Source organism: Canis lupus, chromosome 32, assembly GCF_048164855.1.
Source record: "Canis lupus baileyi chromosome 32, mCanLup2.hap1, whole genome shotgun sequence".
Taxonomy (NCBI): Eukaryota; Metazoa; Chordata; class Mammalia; order Carnivora; family Canidae; genus Canis; species Canis lupus.
Window position 1 is genome coordinate 14934286 of NC_132869.1, and position 16956 is coordinate 14951241.

The 16956-nt window shown below is 51.3% G+C and overlaps 2 protein-coding genes across 14 annotated transcripts in view; one reads left to right on the forward strand and one right to left on the reverse strand.

Annotated features, from left to right (window-relative positions):
* Positions 1–150: 150 nt before the first annotated feature.
* Positions 151–9325, reverse strand: DUOXA1 (dual oxidase maturation factor 1). 3 transcript variants are annotated; one of them, XM_072808243.1, is made up of 8 exons: positions 9278–9325; positions 8694–8772; positions 3351–3527; positions 2972–3029; positions 2526–2660; positions 2102–2315; positions 1630–1847; positions 151–940 (listed from the first exon to the last, which is right to left on the reverse strand). In XM_072808243.1, exons 3-8 carry the CDS (start codon positions 3495–3497, stop codon positions 684–686), a joined length of 1029 nt encoding a protein of 342 aa, XP_072664344.1. In that variant the 5' UTR covers positions 3498–3527; positions 8694–8772; positions 9278–9325; the 3' UTR covers positions 151–683. The 3 variants fall into 3 exon arrangements, with proteins under 3 accessions (XP_072664344.1, XP_072664346.1, XP_072664345.1); XM_072808245.1 differs by lacking the exon at positions 9278–9325 and adding an exon at positions 9236–9277; XM_072808244.1 differs by lacking the exon at positions 9278–9325 and adding an exon at positions 9129–9238.
* Positions 9326–9601: 276 nt separating this feature from the next.
* Positions 9602–16956, forward strand: part of DUOX1 (dual oxidase 1) — a 31934-nt gene continuing 24579 nt past the window's right edge. For 2 of the 11 annotated variants that reach the window (XM_072808232.1, XM_072808242.1), the window contains exons 1-12: positions 9605–9726; positions 10121–10175; positions 10353–10429; positions 11118–11271; positions 11535–11640; positions 13466–13549; positions 13712–13876; positions 15161–15348; positions 15451–15652; positions 15771–15937; positions 16351–16411; positions 16540–16636. In XM_072808232.1, the coding sequence (XP_072664333.1) occupies positions 11583–11640; positions 13466–13549; positions 13712–13876; positions 15161–15348; positions 15451–15652; positions 15771–15937; positions 16351–16411; positions 16540–16636 (1022 nt within the window). In that variant the 5' untranslated portion in view covers positions 9605–9726; positions 10121–10175; positions 10353–10429; positions 11118–11271; positions 11535–11582. Of the gene's footprint in view, positions 9727–10120; positions 10176–10352; positions 10430–10558; positions 10576–11117; positions 11272–11359; positions 11403–11534; positions 11641–13465; positions 13550–13711; positions 13877–15160; positions 15349–15450; positions 15653–15770; positions 15938–16350; positions 16412–16539; positions 16637–16956 lie in introns of those variants that run through there. The other 9 variants (XM_072808237.1, XM_072808234.1, XM_072808233.1 and 6 more) reach the window with 9 other exon arrangements.

The window sequence follows — 16956 nt, forward strand, 5'->3', positions numbered from 1 at the left end:
TGTCCAAGGGCCAAGGTAGATATCAGCAAGGCATAAAAATGCAAATCCTAGGATTTTTTTTTTTTTTTTTTTTTAAGGTCCTTGGCAAGACCTACAATCTTATTTGGCAAATTTGAGAACGGGAGCTTAAAAATAATGTAGCACGCTGAGTTAATATTAGGCCCAGGACAAGAAGTTTTGTTTCTTCTCCTGCCCAGGGCTTTCATTGTACCAAGAGATCACACAAGTTGGGGAAGTAAAAGAAAAACAAAAGGGACCAGGAGAAAGGAAAACAAGAGGTGTAGAGGGATGAAATGGGACTACCCACCACACAGACACACACACACACACACACACACACACACACACACCATGTAGATGAAGCTGAGTTTCAATAAACGGCCCTGTCAAAGAGGCAAGGTACCTAGGGAAGGCAGTGTTGCTGTGCAGAAATGGGCAGCACCTGCTTGGTATTACCATGGAGACAGGGTTTATAGGCAGCCCCAATGTCTGTTTAGCATTTTAAGGCTTTTTGTTTTGTTTTTTAACATCAATAGGAAGAGCTTCTTTTTCCTACTCCACCTACAGATTGGGGCTGGGGGCCAGACACAACCCATCCTTCAGTCAGTCATGGCAGGTTTGTGAGGCTCCAATGAGATCTGCAACCAGATTGGAAGTCCAGGTGTCCACCAGGGAGAAGAACCTTATAGGGCACAGTCAGGCTCTGTGGGATGCTTCTCCTTACAGCATGCCTCAGAGGAAGCCTCTGACAGAGGAATGTCCTGGGGCTCAGGACTCTCAGCTGTGGACCGGTATCGGGGGCTCAGGAGTCCCCCTTCCTCGGGATTCCACTCCAGTGCAGGATCCTCCCCCGTACTCTGGTTGAAGAAAGCCTTCAGCCTTTGGGGATGTATCCTGTGGGCCACTGCCATGGCCAGGCCAAGCAGCACACAAAGTAGTCCTGGGGATGAGACAACAGGTGTCCTGCCTTGGTAACAGTAACACCCTGCCAAGAACATCTTCTCCTAAGAGCATCAGAACAACTCTAAGAGAATTGCTGGCATCCCTGTTTCAGGGCAACTTGGTCTCAGAGCAGGGACTAGCTTAGGGTCATATGGCTGATGTGGCTCTGTTGTACTGAGTTTTTGGACTCAGCCCAATGAGCCATGAATTACATCTCAGAAGAGAAAGAGACAGAGAAAGAGAAAGAGAGAACTCCAAAAACAGAACCCTCAGGGAAGGGCAGGGCACAGAGGAAGAGGCATGAGGAAGGGCAGGACAAATTAAGGCTATGTGAGGCAGGGAAAGAGAAGGAATGGAGGACACAGAGAAGAGTATTTGGGGGAAGTGGGCCGGGACACAAGACTGGAAGATTTGGGAAAGAGCTGGGTGAAGAGTTAGGGAATGAGGGAAATGACAGAGACCGAAGACACAAGACAGAAGACAGGGCATAGGCATCCATGGGGGTGGGGAGTAGAACTGAGGAGAGAAAATCCAGAGATGAGTAATGTAAGAGGGTTGGTGCTTTAAAGAGAGGAAGAGCATCCTGGCTACCAGAGGCAGACCCTCAACCCCCACCAATATGGTGGTCCTTGACCTTCTTCCCCAGCCTTAAGATCTCTGGTGTCTATCTTCAGGGCTGGGCCTCACCTGTGGTCAGTGTGATCCAGAAGGCAGGCCCATGGTGAGTGTGCAGCGAAGCAGTGCCCAGGCGCAGGGGACAGGATGGTGTGAGTGATGTGGCGGTGGAAAAGAAGAGCAGTCCCAGCATCTGGAAGATGCCTGTGGCCAGCAGCATGTGGCCACCGTAGACCAGCACAGGCATGGACAGCATCACATTGGCCAGCAGCCAGCAGAGGAATGCCACCCTAGAGAGCCAGGACCAAATGAAGGCTGGCCTAGGCACCTCTACTCGGAAGGGCCCAGGTGGAGGCTCAGGGACCCAAGAACATCCCAAAGATGTGAGATAGGGATTTCTGTCTATTGGTTTCCCAACCAAGCATTGTGGGTGCCAGCCTGGTGCCAGCCTGTCCCCACTAGGGATTTCCACAGAAGTGGAGGAAACATGGGTAGAAACTCCATTTCTAGGTCTAGGCCAGCAGGGCCTCCATCCCACCCTCACCAGAGCATGGCTGAGGTGTAGTGTCCTGCCAGGCGGTACTGGCCATGCAGACCACACGGGCTGTTGGGGGTGAACTTCTCAGCGAGGTAGAGCACAGGGTCTGGTAGCCCCTTCTCCAGTCCCTTTGCATACTCCTCAGCATAGTTTTCACCCAGGCGCCAGGTGAACTCCTCGTTGTAATTGATGGTCTCATTCAGCTGCTGCACTGGGGTTCCTGGGGAATGGGGCAGTTGTGCTCAGCAGGAACCCAAGGACCAGAGTGGGCATTTGCCTAGGTAGGGGCTTGTCACATTGGGTAGAGGGACAGGAGCTGGTCTTAGTGTCTGGAAATTTCCCTTCCTACCGTCCCCCCATTCTGTAGATCCAAACCAGATCCCAAAGACATAGCAGAATCTTCTCCTCCCTCACAAGAGCCATCCCTCACCTGTGAGTGTAATGTTGACTCCTCCCAGACCAACCTGGAGCCCAACATCTGCGCGGATCCATTCAGAACTGAAGGCTTTGTATGATGTGTTGGTGCTGACCTGGCCCACGAACCACTCCGAACTGAAATTCACAGCTGGGGTTGGGGAGTTGGACATATGGGAACTCAGGAAGGTCTAGGCATTACTGGGTTAGAGTCAGAAGGGGTCTAGGTCTGTTTTGCTCACAATTGTAGATCTGTTAACTAGCTCAGTCTCTGGCTCATGGTTAGCTTGTCAACAATATGTTTGCCCAAGACAAATAAAGGGATCAGAACCCAAGATTTCCCTTGGTGACACTCTGCTTCTGCCTCTCCCTCCCTTCCCTGAAGCAGAAGCTGCCAGTGAGGAAACAAGGAGAGGAGAAGCTGACTGCTGAGGGAACTAGATGGGACAGGATCACACTCACCCAGGATCACAGCCCCGATGAATAAGCTGGTCACCACCCGCAGCAGCCAGAACAGCCTCTGAGTCACAGAGTGGGTAGGTTTAGGAAGGAACACCCTCCTTCCAAATCCACCCTTCCTCTTTCCAAACTTGGGTGTCTGTGTGTGTAGGCAGGGGGACATATTCTAAAATTGAGGTCACTTGGTCAATTGAGATCAAAGTGTCTGGCATGTAATAGGTACTCAATAATCATCTTTTGAATCAGGGAGTAGGAGTGACACTTTTTCTCAGGACTGGAGGCTCTTTCCTGAGTGTGGTTGTAGTCAGAGAGTCTGGCCCCCTCACCTTGAGGCCAAGATCTCCCTGGGGCTGGGGTCTCCAGGGCTGGGTTTGTTTCTCACCATCTTGCCTCGAATGCCAGGCAGGATGATGATGAAGGTGACCAGTGCAGTCAGAAAGATGGCAATGATGACGGCCAAGGTGGTGTCCATTGGGAAGATTGGCTTGTGACCAGTATAGAAGGGGAAAGTGTGTCCCAGAGTAGCCATTTTGGTGGGGTTGTGCAGGGGAGGCGTATGCTGTAGGACAACAGATATGTATGTCTCAGTGCTGGAAATACAGCAGAGAGTAAACCAGACTAGGTCCCTCATCTCTGGAGCTCACCAGAGTCTACTGCTACTGCCATTCCACTGCCCCTCTGTCTTTCATCTCCCTATGTTTTGACTGTAAGAGAGCGAGGGTCTTGGCAATCTGTCTCTGCTGCCTCATGCTCCTTTCCTGACCCTGAGGTCCCTTAAGTCAGTGCCACAACCACCCTCGAGGCTTCTCTGCTTCCTCTAGGACTGTCTTAAGAAATATAATTCTCTTTTTTCTCTCTCAGGCCTCCAGCACAATCAGACAAATCACAGGACATAAAAAGAGCTATATTTACTATCAAGTGAAGGCATAAGGGTGAAAGATGGTACAGATTACAAAAAGATTGGCTTTCTTTCTTAGTCCCCAAAGGAACAAAGGGCAGACAGCTCTGCTAAGTGTATAATCCAACTACATTATCAGAGGACTGATTCCCAGTCCTGGCGATGCCCACACTGGTCTGTCCCACTTTCTCAAGCACCCTGGCTCCTGCTCTGGCAACTCTAGCATAATTGAAATAATTGAGTTCATTCACCTCATTTGACAGTCAATGAACCTAGCTCTGCTAATATCCCTATGTGTGACCTCTGCTGGGGCCCTGGTTTGCCCAGGAGTCTCCATTATTTATAGTCTGACCGGGTAGGGTCTTGTTAAGCCATATAGTGAAAGAATAAGTTTGGAGTTAAGCAGCTCTGTGTTTGAATTCTGCCTCTGCCTCTTGCGAGTTATTTGACCCCTACAGAGATTTGGTTTTATTACAAAATAGGGATGATAATGTCATTGTGAGTGTGAAACAAGATTGTGTGTGTGTAAAATGCTAAGAATAATATCTGAAACAGAATGACATTGATAGGGGAAAGGGGACATTTTATTACTACCACATTGGGAAAGAGGGGACATTTTATTACTCCATGTATCTCTTTATCCAATCCTTCTCGGAGAGAACCATGGGTTAGAATCAGATCTGGGTCCAGTTCCAGTTCTTCATTAATTTTAAAACATTGGGGAGGCAAATGACAACCTCCTTGGCCCTTGGTTTCCTCATCTACAATTGGATATGGTGATCTCCAGGTCCTCTCTAGTTCTAAATTCTGTGATTCTTCTATAATACCTGGTGGCTCCCAGCCTTCTACTCTCCTTCTAGGCGGGCCACCTCCTATGCTGTCTCTGGGGGTAGCATAGTGTCAGGCAAAAAGACAAAGTGACAGACAATTTGAACTTTTAATCCTGTCTTTTGGACAAGTCACATAACACCTGAGTCCCAGTTTTCACATGAAGTGTTGCTTTTCTCTTAACTCTTTAATTCTTCCATTCCAGAGGAACAAGTACCTCTTTTCCTCATGGGCTGTCACTCAAATCCTGCCTGCCTACCACCTTTCTCATTCATCATCCCCTTTCTCTTTACAACTTCTCAGCTTCTCTTTCTCTTCTGGCTCCTTCTTCTAAGGATATGTATACATTTCTCCCATCTTAACAACACAAAGAGAAAGGACTCTCTCCCTTGAACTTCTCGGTCCCTCCAGCTACTGTTTTATCCCACTCTCCCCTCTTCACAGCCAGGCTTTCTGCAAGAATAGTCTATGTTGGTATTTTCACTGCTTTACCTCCTCAACTCATTGCAATCTGGCTTCTCTCCATCTCCAACTTCTCCATTAGGTTACCATATGCTAAATCCAAAGGGAAGTTTTCACTGATCATTCTTGATCTCTCTGTGGTATTTTGCATTGTGGACTGTTCCCTCTTTCTTCAAACTTGTCCTCCTTGGACCTCCATGACACCATGCTTTTCTGGGTCTCCTGCTTTTGGCCATTCCTTTTGTGGCTCCTTTGCTAGTCCTTCCTCCCTCTGAAATGTTTGTTTCCCAGGATTCTGTCTTGGCTCTTTTCTTCTAGCACTCTTCATGATTCCCTAAGCAAACTCCTATGGCTGATGCTTCTCAAATCTGTCTCTAGGTAGACGTCTTACCTGGGCTTCAAACACAAAAGGGCCAATTGCCCCATAGACATCTTCACTTGGCTTTCCCACGGATGCCTCAGATTTAACAGGTCCCACACTGAATTCACTGTCTCTGGTCTGCTTTCATTCTGTTTTTTAAGTCTCTTTAGTGGCATCACCATCTTATCAATAAAATAAGTCAGAAAGCTGGACCATCTTACCTCCTAAACATTTCTTGAAACCATCCATGCATTTCCTTCTCTACGCCCTAGCTCAGCCTCATCTATCTTGCCTTGACTAAGCAAATATAATCATGTTACTTATTTGCTTTAGGTAAAATCTAATCTCACAATCACATACGAAGTCCTCTGTGATCTGATCTCACCTACCATTGCATCTCTGTCTTTGGCCCAGCCTAACCTCCAGCCATACTGAACTACTGGCCTCTCCCTGAATCTGACACGCTCTTTCAAGTCTTCATGCCTTTGTATATGCTATTTCCTCTGCCTGGAATGCTCTTACCCTTAGCAAACTCCTTTTACACCCTTCAAGCCGCAGCTCATGTTACTCCCTCTATGAAATATCCTCTGACACCATTGGGCCAGGGTGGATGTTCCCTAATATTCTGATTGCATTTTGAATATGCTTCCACAAAAACAATAATTACACTGTATTGTAATTGTGTGAACATCAGTCTCCTCATTAGCTTCTAATCTCCATCTTTGCATCCCTTGCATGTAGCATATACTAATCAGACTGTGGGTTGAATGAACGAATATATGAAGGAGTTCCTCTCCCTTTAGGTGGCATCTTCTATTTCACACACAAGAGGGAGCTATGCTCCCTCTGTCCTCGATACAGTATTAAACTCTCATTCATTGTTAATGGAGTGTCACCAGGACAGGGCTAAAGACTGGGCAGGAAGGGATTTGACCAACTCTGTCCATTTTTGTGCTTTCACAAAATTTTCAGAAAGTCTCTTCCAATAGTTGGAATCCAAAGTATGAATGTTCATGTTTAATTGAATCTGAAATGTATTTCAACACAAGCTAAAGATAAATAACTAAGAACTTGTAGATTGTTATCTTTTAAAATGTGTGATGATATTGATTTTATTTATGTTTTAGAAATTTTTTATCTATGACCTAGACTAAAGCCATTACAATTGTGATGGAAGGCTATATTTTTTAGAAAATTCTATAAAATATAGAATATCTTGGTTAATAAAGTAGGAAGAGAAAGCAAGTTAGCTAATACTATGAATACATGTTATATGTTGAAATTTCAAAAACAAATATTTGCAATATAAGCAAATAATTGTGTAATGTATTTTGGTTAGAGTTACCTGTTAACATTATTCCTGAATATATTTTAATGGGAGGTTATAAAATATTTTACAAGAATGGCTCATCTCTAATAACATAGTGCTTCAAAGAAACACTAACAAAAGGCTCTCTATCTTAAGTACAAAAAAAAAAACAATGTTAACTTATTTCCAATTCTCCAAAATATTTACTAAAGATGACTAAAGCAAAAAGATGGTTGGTGAATAAAATTCACCTTCTTTAATTTCTTCTTGTTTAATTTAATGAATTAGGGATCCCTGGGTGGCGCAGCGGTTTGGCGCCTGCCTTTGGCCCAGGGCGCGATCCTGGAGACCCGGGATCGAATCCCACGTCAGGCTCCCGGTGCATGGAGCCTGCTTCTCCCTCTTCCTGTGTCTCTGCCTCTCTCTCTCTCTCTCTCTGTGACTATCATAAATAAAATTAAAAAAAAATTTAATGAATTAGGTTTTCCTTAACCTACATTGTCTAATCTAAAGTTAATTTTGGATGACACTGATCTCAAATTAGTTTTAATTATTAAGGTAACAGGCCTCCTGTATGAAGTAGTGGGACTGAAATGAAAAGTCCCCATGCCCAGCGATACTGCTTTTCTTACAGATTGTAGTTTCCCTTTGGAAAATCTTCCTCCTTGGCAAGCCAAGGAGGCTCTGACAGCAGAATTTCTTCCAATCTGAGAAAAACCTTTTGTCAGTCTTCACTCACTTCTCCCTAGCTCACCACCATGACTAATATGTAGACACAATGGATATTGATATAAATAAGCACAAGATACAGTCAGACATACACTTACAATTTCTGTAAACAGAACTATAGACAGGAGAAGAAAGTAGTTCTCAGTAACATAGAGAACTAGATACATAAGCCCTCAATCAGAGGCCCCGGTGACAAAACTGAGGGGCTTTCTCAATGGATTGGCCAATCCCCACACTCTGGGGTCCTCCCTCCTCCCTGGCCTGGACAAGTGAGGGGCACCCCCCCCCCCACCTTTCTGAACTCCCTTAAAATACTGAAGCATTTCTATTGCTCAGTTGTGTTTCAGACAGTTAATGTAATCCTTACCTATCTCAGGTTGAAGTAGAGTGTGTATGTATGAGGGGTGGGCAAGGAATAAAGTTACACACCTTTAAGAAAATTCAGCCTGGTATAGCAGGTCCTCAGCATTCAAACTTCTCAAGTGCTTTCTTAATGTTCTGTGGCCCATCCAGTAGCCTGCCTCTGCCCACCTCCCCCATCTTCTGGAACCTAGTTATTCTCTACAAAGGGGAATGGGTGACATGGCTGGAGTTGCCAAGAGCTCTGATTAATGATACACAGCTACTGGAATGTAATATTTTGTTTCTCTGGTTGGAGTTGATCCCATTAAAAGTTTACAACTCTGGCTGGCTAAGGGAACCCTGCCAGGAGCTCCTGCCCCAGCTTCTTCAAGAAGATGAGTGGACATGTGTGTGTGTGTACTGTTGCACCAAGGTATGATTAAGTGGAGCAATAGAAGATCTGAGAAGTGGGTTGAGGCAGGAATCCCCAGTCAGGGCTGAGGTAAGGAGCCCAGAGGGGCTGAATCATGTGAGTCAAACTACCTGGGCTCCAGGTAAACCGGGATAAGGATGCCATGTCTGTAAACCCAGTGGCGTTTACCGCCTCCTCTTAAATTTCTTACCAAGCTCTCTCTTTGAGGAACTCCCACTCGATCTGAACTTGCCCTGGGTGGGCGCTGGAAGTGCACGTGCGGGGCAGGGGCGGCACTCTAAGGCCGCTGCGCAGAACCCTCCCTGACCGCACAGACCCGCAGACTCACCCCCGCCACCCACCCCTGGACCACTACGTCCTTACCTTCGCGTCTTGCCAACAATGCGTGCGTGGCGACCCCTGCCGCTGGCCTCCTCGCGGTGGAACGTCCCGGGCAGCGCTTCTGGGGGTGGGATTAGGCCGGGAACCAGGGCCGGGCGTTCTGTCACCGAAAGCGCGCTCCCTCTCCCGGCCCAGCTCGCTTCCAACCCCACACTTCCCCTAATTCACTGAAGGACCAGGCCTCGGACTGGACAAACCGGGTCCGGGTGCTTCCCCGCCCGCCACTCCAAGCGGCTCTCAACCTTCTCAGGCCGCACCCGAGGCACTGAGGCGCTGCCCCCCGCCCCCCCCCGTCCTCGATCTGGGACTCGGGAGGGGCCGCGCGCAAGAGCCACCCCCCCGCCCGCCCCCCGCCATCCCTCCGGCCCCTCCTCCTCCTGCCCCCTGCCCGGGACCCCGGGCAGCTCCCGCACAAACCTAGCGAGGCAGTCCGACACCCGCGGGAGCGCGGGCGGGGCTCGAGGGCCTGAGGTCTCGGGAGCTCACGAGGAACCCCGGGAGGGTGGGGGGGGGTTGCCACCCACTCTTTCAGGGTCTTGGGACGAGCTTCCTTGCCGCGCGCTGACCGGTCCTCCTGGTCCTGATGCCCGGTCCGAAGGTGTGGGGAGTTTGGGGGTGACGTTCCCAGATTTCCCTCCCCCGCACCCTCCCGGTCTTCCGCCCCCTCCCCACCCGGAGCAGACTTGCCCTCTTCGCCGTCCAGGCGGCCGCACGGACGAGCCCTTGCCGCGGACGGGACCGATGTCGCGCCTGAGCCCCGCGAGCCGGTGCCGCCTCGCCTGGCGCACCCCGGGCCCCTCGGCGCACCCCGGCGGGTCCCCGGCGCGCCGACTCGCCTCCCGCCCCGCCCCGCCCCGCCTCAGCGCTGGGCCGCGCCGTCGGCTCCGCACCCACAGCCCCGCCCGCCCCGCGCAGAGCTGCGGAGCCAGGCGGCGGGGAGCGGGCGTCGCGGGCCCCGCTGCGAGCCGGGAGGGAGCCAAGCCGCACTCCGGGGCCAGGGACGCCGCGGCCGCAGGTCAGACCCCGAAGGGCTTCTCGGCGCTCCGGGGGAGGGACTCCCCGCGTGGCTTCGGTGGAGCGCGCCCCAGCTCCGCTGTGCTCCTTGGGGGAAGGGGAATTGGAGCCCTGGCCCCCCTGCGCCTCGGTTACTAGCCCGAGGGGGCCTCCAATGGAACGTGTTCAGGCCTATCCTCCACCCCACCAAAGTTTTAGGTTCTCGGAGAACTGGGAATGTTCCGTGGCCTACTTTGCTTGGGCCTAGAGGATCTCTCTGGAGCTCTTCCTGGCACCAGCACGTTATGCCAGGGAGGGAACTTTGGGTTTTTAGAGAGTCCAGGCTTCCCCTCAACCTTCCCTTGGGACCAGGTTGGAATCCCTAAGGCTTTGGCTTATATTTACCCCCACCCCAGGGTCACCATTGTAGGAGTTCAAACTGGAAAAGTAGCCATGTGGAGCAAGAACAAGGTAGGCCTGTGTTCTCTCCCTGGTTCTGCCACTGCCTGGGGCTTCACTGCCCTGTCATAAGGTTATGCCTTCTGCTCAAGGTTGTTAGAAAGTTACTGAACCAATGTTGCTGTATAAACCATTGTGGCTACCTACCTGAAAGGAGTGGGTTTTAAGCATGCCCACATTCCTCTTCAGGTTTATCCCCACAGCTTGGCCTGAAAGCTCACTGCATGCTTTTACCAGCTGGGGTCCAGGATCCTGAAGACACAGTGGTAAGAGGGGAAGGGGCAGGGCATCCTAGATCAGGGAAGGACCACTATGGCCTCATCAGCATGTCCATCCCTATGGCTTCAACCGTTCCGGACCCAGTTCTTCACATTCTATCAAAGGCCACCATCTGGACAGTCTCTGTGATGGAGTGAGTGGAATGCTGAGCTTTTGAGTTATGACAGGGCTTAGGGTTTTTCATTTGTTTAATAGGAGATGGCAAGTTGGGGATGAGGTCACCCTCTGGGGCTCCTCCTCTGGGACTAGACAACCTATTCAAGAGTCCTGAGGATTTGGTTTGCCCTAAGGCTTTCTCTGAACTCCCACCTTCTTCCACTAGAGAGTTCCCCAGCCCCACCCCACCCCCAGTTTCTACGGGGGACTTTAGAAGGTCATTACTGTCCTGAGGCACTACCTATGCCAGTTAGGAGCCCCAGCCTGAGTCCCCTGCTGCCTCTGTTTCCCTGTTGTCTCTGGGCAATTTGTTGGCCTGGGGAGAGAGAGCAGAAAGCTGGCACCAAACACAGGAGTGCCTAGTGCTGTATTCTTTGAGTCCACAGAGCCCACTCTCTCTACATATCACATTTACATAACACCTGTAGCCTTTCTTGCTTTGAATTCAACCTCATTCTTGCATTTGATTCTGGCAACCATGCTAGGAGATAGACAGTTCAGGCATGTTTACTCCCATAGCTGGAAGAGGTAACCAAGGTCCAGACCAGATAAGTGACCTGCCTAAGACCACATTCGTGGACTAGCAGCAGCCCAGTGTCCTGGCCCCTGAGCAAGACTCTGTCCAAGGAATATATACTTCTGGAAGCTGGGCCAAAGCAAGGTTTTTCAGAAGGTAAGTCCAGAAAGGCAGAGATTTCTGTCTGCTTTGTTCATCACTTAATCTCCACTTCCTAGGTCAGTGCCTGATACATAGTGAATGCTTGTCAAGTGTTTGTTGAATGAATGAAAGATTCTTGGGAGACGGTGAGTCTCCTGCTCTTTGCTCCCCACTATGGTGTTGGTCCAGCCCACACCTAGATTCACAGGGACCTGCAGAGGCCCTGGCCTGAATCTCCTGAATTGCTGGGATGCATTCTCCCTGTCCTCTTTTTCTAGGGTCTCCATTTTAGGGTGTTCTAACACCTGAGCCCTATTATATTCATCATGGGCTTCTGCCTGGCTCTGACATGGACATTCCTGGTTGGGTCATGGACATCCATGGGTAAGTACAAATTGAAGAAGTAGAGTTAGGAGCAGAGGAACCTTGCTGTGTCAGCATTTCCAATTTCATTCCTTACAGTCTGGTGGCCCTTTCTCTCTCATCTGTCTTCTTTCTTTCTTCATAAAGTAAGGACCCCCTGATCCCAGGTGGGGAAAGATGGATGAGGCATACAAAACAATAAAGGATCTTGTGGCCAGATTAGACCCAAAGCTGAAGGGAAGTCACCAGTGTTTTAAAACAATATGAAAACAGTAAACCACCCACCACCACCAATATGGTCCATTTGATTTCATCTTGTTACTGTCAGCTTTGGACAGTCTCTTAATAGAATCTGAGGCCATTCTCTGAAGTCTGGGTCTCTGAGAAGGGGAGTGGGTTTGCGATGCTACAAGTTAGGTTTAAAAAAAAAAAGGCAGTTCCTTATCATCAGGAGGATACAAGAAAAGGAAGCAGAGGAAACCTGTGGAATGATGAATGATCTATTCTGACTGAAGGCAGTGGACCCCTGCAGTTTCTCCCAGGACAGAGCTGTTCACATTCCTATTCCTTCCAACTCTCTCTTTGCTTTGATCTTGGATCTTCCTTTCCTAGCCAGCTCTTGCCATTTATTCCCAGGAGGCATTCTACCTTATACCCTTCCCCAAAGGCCTTCCTCCCCCTTGTTCTGCCACCAGTTCATCTTATTTTAGAGATCACATGTAACGTAGCTGTCCTAGTTCCTGCCCCAAGTCCTGAATCCTTGGTTGTGCTCTTTGCTCAAACATCAGGGCCTGAGTCACTTTCCTTCTCTGGCTTCTGGGTGAGTGAATGTGCATGCATGGACGTGCACATGCACATGAATGTGGGGCCAGAGGGTAGCTCTGAGATCTTGCCCTTGGTCTGTGAGGAATGGGTCTCTTGCTGGCTGATGTGGGTCCTTTTCTTTGTTCTTTCTCTGAAGTGACTAGAGAGGGAGTTTTAGTCCTCTAGCCTTTTGGTTTGGGGAAAGGAATATGACTGGTCATCTGATCTACTGACCAAAAGGACCCCCATTCCACCTCTGATTTTGGACCCCTCCCTCTGCCCTCACTGTCTGAGTTCTTCCCTCAACAACTGAGTGCTCCCTTCCAGATCCTAGTTTTTGGAAAGTATAATAGGATAATCAACAAGGGGAATTATAGGAGGAACATGATGCCTCAACAGAGAGGAAAGGCAAGGTTATCACCAGGCAGTCCCTGATCCCACCCCAGAAACTGAAACTGGAAAAGAGATCAGAGTAGCAATAGACCCCAGAGCCACAGACCCAGGGCTCATACCCTTGCCCTGGGCTTTGCTTGGCAGGAGAGGGCCAAGCCCCTCTCCACACTACCCCTACCCAGGGAGTGGTCACAGAATGACCTCTCCTTTCCTGGGTGGAAGAGTGGTTGGCTGGCTTTGGGGATGTAGCTGGCTCTTGCTCCATATGATATCTTAGGGCTGGGAATGGTTTCTGTCCTGCCCTATCCCCCAGGAAGCTGAGCTGTGAGGGCAGTAGGAAGCTCCTGCATGCCCTTCCACATCGCTACTATTCTTTAGCTTCTGTCTTGTTCTTAGAGGTTCTTTATCAGCACACACTGCCCCTGGCTATGCTGCTTCAGTGCTCCCTACCATGTTCCCCTCACTGAGAGCTTGAGTTTGGATATCATTTTGTCCTCAGTTCTCTCCCTTTGCACCCTACCTTCCACAGTGTGCCTGGGGTCCACTTCTGCTGCTTTCCTTGCCAGGATCCCAAGACCTATATCTTGCAGGCTTGCCTGCCCTCTCATGCCTGAACTAACCCAGCTGCCCCTTCCCTCTTCTCACACAGGAGCTCAGAAACCCATTTCCTGGGAGGTGCAGCGATTTGATGGGTGGTACAACAACCTCATGGAGCACAAGTGGGGCAGCAAAGGTAGGTGAGGGCCAAGTGGAGACAGCCCCAGGGCCAGGGTGCCAGCAAAGGCTCATTGATTATTAAGGTTTTAGGATCTGTGGTATGGAGGGAAGCCTGGGAGAGAGGAGGTAAGGGAGCCCCACTGAGGATTAATCTTTGTCCCTACCCCTCTAACCCCAGGCTCTCGGCTCCAGCGCCTGGTTCCAGCCAGCTATGCAGATGGTGTGTACCAGCCCTTGGGAGAACCTCACCTGCCTAACCCCAGAGACCTTAGCAACGCTGCCATGAGGGGCCCTGCAGGGCAGGCCTCCCTGCGAAACCGAACAGTGCTAGGAGTCTTCTTTGGTGAGGGCCTCAACCTCTGGGGGATGGAGGCCAGTAGGGTCCACTGGACACCTCTATGTCTGAGGCAGGGAGTCAGGGAGTGAGAGAGAGAGAAGTTATGGAGGATCTTAGAGATGGGGGTGAGAGACGGAGAGGGAGGCAGTGGGATGGGATACTGTTACCCAAAACTGGATTTGCCTCTTGGGGAGTGTTGAGCCAAAAGACACAACTAAGCCAAGAATTAGGAGTTTTATTTGGAACAAGTAAGGGGGAACATGTAAGATATTTCCCAAAGCAGTGTCTTCCCCAATAACAAAATTGGGGAAGTTTTAAGCTAAAGGTACTTACAGATTCATAAAGGCACTTGTACAATGGGGAATTCAGCCTAGAATTTAGGCAAAAGTCATCTCAGAGTGACAGAGTCCAGGTCTTAATTGATGGAAGTCACACAAGGGCTGGCAAAGGTAGGCATCAATTCTCTGTCTTTAACTGATCTGATATCTGAGTGCTCAAGGGGGTTTAAATCCTGCAAAGATAACTCAAGAATGTACTTTGGGCAAGTAGTCATAAATTACAAGATGTCTGGGGCCTAACATGACTTCCCTTAAGTCAAGAAAGCCATGTCTTGTATTTTTTCTGGGGAAGAAAAAGTAAAAGGAGAAAGTCTGGATGGAGGAAGCATAAATTTGCCTCACATTGAGCTGTTGATGGAAGTACAGGTAGAGGCAGGAGCATGACAATAATCTGGTAGGGACTCTTGGTGGGAACCTATTCTCACTTTTTGCTTCTGTGACTCCTAGGACAGTCTTAGGGCAGGGTTCTGATTTTGGCTAGAGGGCTGGTGGGTGTGTGTGTCAAAATAGGGGTGCTAGGGTGGGTGGTGTGACCCCAGTGACTGTGGGTTGTTGGCTCCCAGTCGGAATGCTTGGCTCCTGCTGGCCACCCATGTGTCTACATTTGATTCTAAGTGTCCAGCGTTGCAGTGAGACTGACAGGTTCTCTGGGCAGGCTGCTCCCAGCTGCATGTTGGAGCAGGTGCTCCCAGCAGGACTGCCTAGGCACACTCACCCGGCACCTCCCAGTTACCAAGGAGAAGACCAAACTGGCAATGAAAACAGTTTGGACCAGGGTGTAACAAAGGATTAGGAAGGGTGGAGGAGGTCAAGACTTGGCTTTACTCTAAACGGCTGAGGAGTCTTTTGAAGCTTCAAGGGAAGTCTAGGAGGGCTAGATACTGATGCAGAAGGGAGAGTGGCCCTCAGCTGGCCTAGCACACCGTGTCCCCCTACCCTCTCTTGCCAACAGGCTACCACGTGCTCTCGGACCTGGTGAGCGTGGAGACACCCGGCTGCCCAGCCGAGTTCCTCAACATCCGCATCCCGCCCGGGGACCCGGTGTTCGACCCCAACGGGCGCGGGGACGTGGTCCTCCCCTTCCAGAGGAGCCGCTGGGACCCCGAGAGCGGACAGAGCCCCAGTAACCCCCGGGACCTGGTGAGACGAGGCAGGCGGGCTCCCGGGTGCGGGTCCTCCCACAGCCTCGCCCGCGGACACCCGCCTCCGCCAGCGCGGCTCAGCCCCCCGGTGCCCCCGCAGACCAACGCCGTGACGGGCTGGCTGGACGGCAGCGCCATCTACGGCTCCTCGCACTCCTGGAGCGACGCGCTGCGGAGCTTCTCCGGGGGGCAGCTGGCGTCTGGGCCCGACCCCGCCTTCCCCCGGAACGCGCAACCGCCCCTGCTCATGTGGAGCGCGCCCGACCCCGCCAGCGGCCAGCGCGGGCCCGGGGGCCTGTACGGTGAGGCCGGGGGCGGGGGCGGGGGCGGCCGGGGCGGGGGCGGGGGCGGCCGGGGCACTCCCCGTGGTCACACCGCCGCCCATCTCCTCCCTGCGGCCCTGGCCCTGCGTGCGTGCAGCCTTCGGGGCGGAGCGAGGGAACCGCGACCCCTTCCTGCAGGCGCTGGGCCTGCTGTGGTTCCGCTACCACAACCTGTGCGCGCAGCGGCTGGCCCGCCAGCACCCGCACTGGGGGGACGAGGAGCTGTTCCAGCACGCGCGCAAGAGGGTCATTGCCACCTACCAGGTCCGTCACACGCCCTCCCCTCGTGCCCCTCCTGCCCCCCACCCCCCCACCCCCACCGTGCCCCGCGGAGCCCTCGTTCCTCGCATGAGCAGCCCCCAGAAACGCCCCTTTCCAGGAGGACGCTGCTCCCCAGAACTGGAGCTAGCATCTGGGAATGGACCCCAAGGAGGAGGGGCAGGCAAAGGGCTGTTATACAGGAGACTTGGCTGTGCTTCTTAGCTAGTGGTCCCTGCTCCCATCCCGTGTTCCTAGTGGGGGACAGGCCTCCACACCTGTCCCGTTTGACTTGCCTCCCTTATGACTGACTGCCCCTGCCTGGCCCTCATCTCCCACCTAAGGCTTCCCTGGGCTCAGGTCCCTCCAGCGGGACTGCTCCAGCACTTGCCTCCCTTTTGCCCTCTCTTGACCCTCAGAACATTGCTCTCTATGAGTGGCTGCCCAGCTTCCTGCAGCGAGCACCAGTGAAGTATGCAGGTGAAGGGTTGAGGAGGAAGAATGGGAGAGCTAGCAGTATTTTGGAGGGAGGCAGCAGGGGGTGGGGAAGGAGGCTGGGCAGTGAAGGGCTAAATGTTCCTATCCCCTCTCCTCTCGCCTTCCCCCAGGATATAACCCTTTCCTGGACCCCAGCATCTCCCCAGAGTTCCTGGTGGCCTCTGAGCAGTTCTTCTCCACCATGGTGCCTCCTGGCATTTACATGAGGTGAGCGCAAAGGGTAAATGTTGGTGTGTTGGGGGGAGTGGGGATGTCATTTGAGAAAAATCTGCTCTTTAGAGCCCTCAGGAAAGGATTATCAGTCTGAAGTGTGCTCATTTCCCAAGGGAACAGTGAACTTGGGTGGTGGTGGTAGTGGGGAGAACAGTGTTTTAAAAAGACATCAGTGTGGTTTTTAAGCACTTTATGTCCATTTCCCTATAGCTGGTGTATGTTAACCCCCCAATTAAACACAGGCTAATTTAGGCTCAGAGGGTGAGTTACAAAGCCTGCTCATCTGAACATTAGGTCTTGACACTACACAAGGG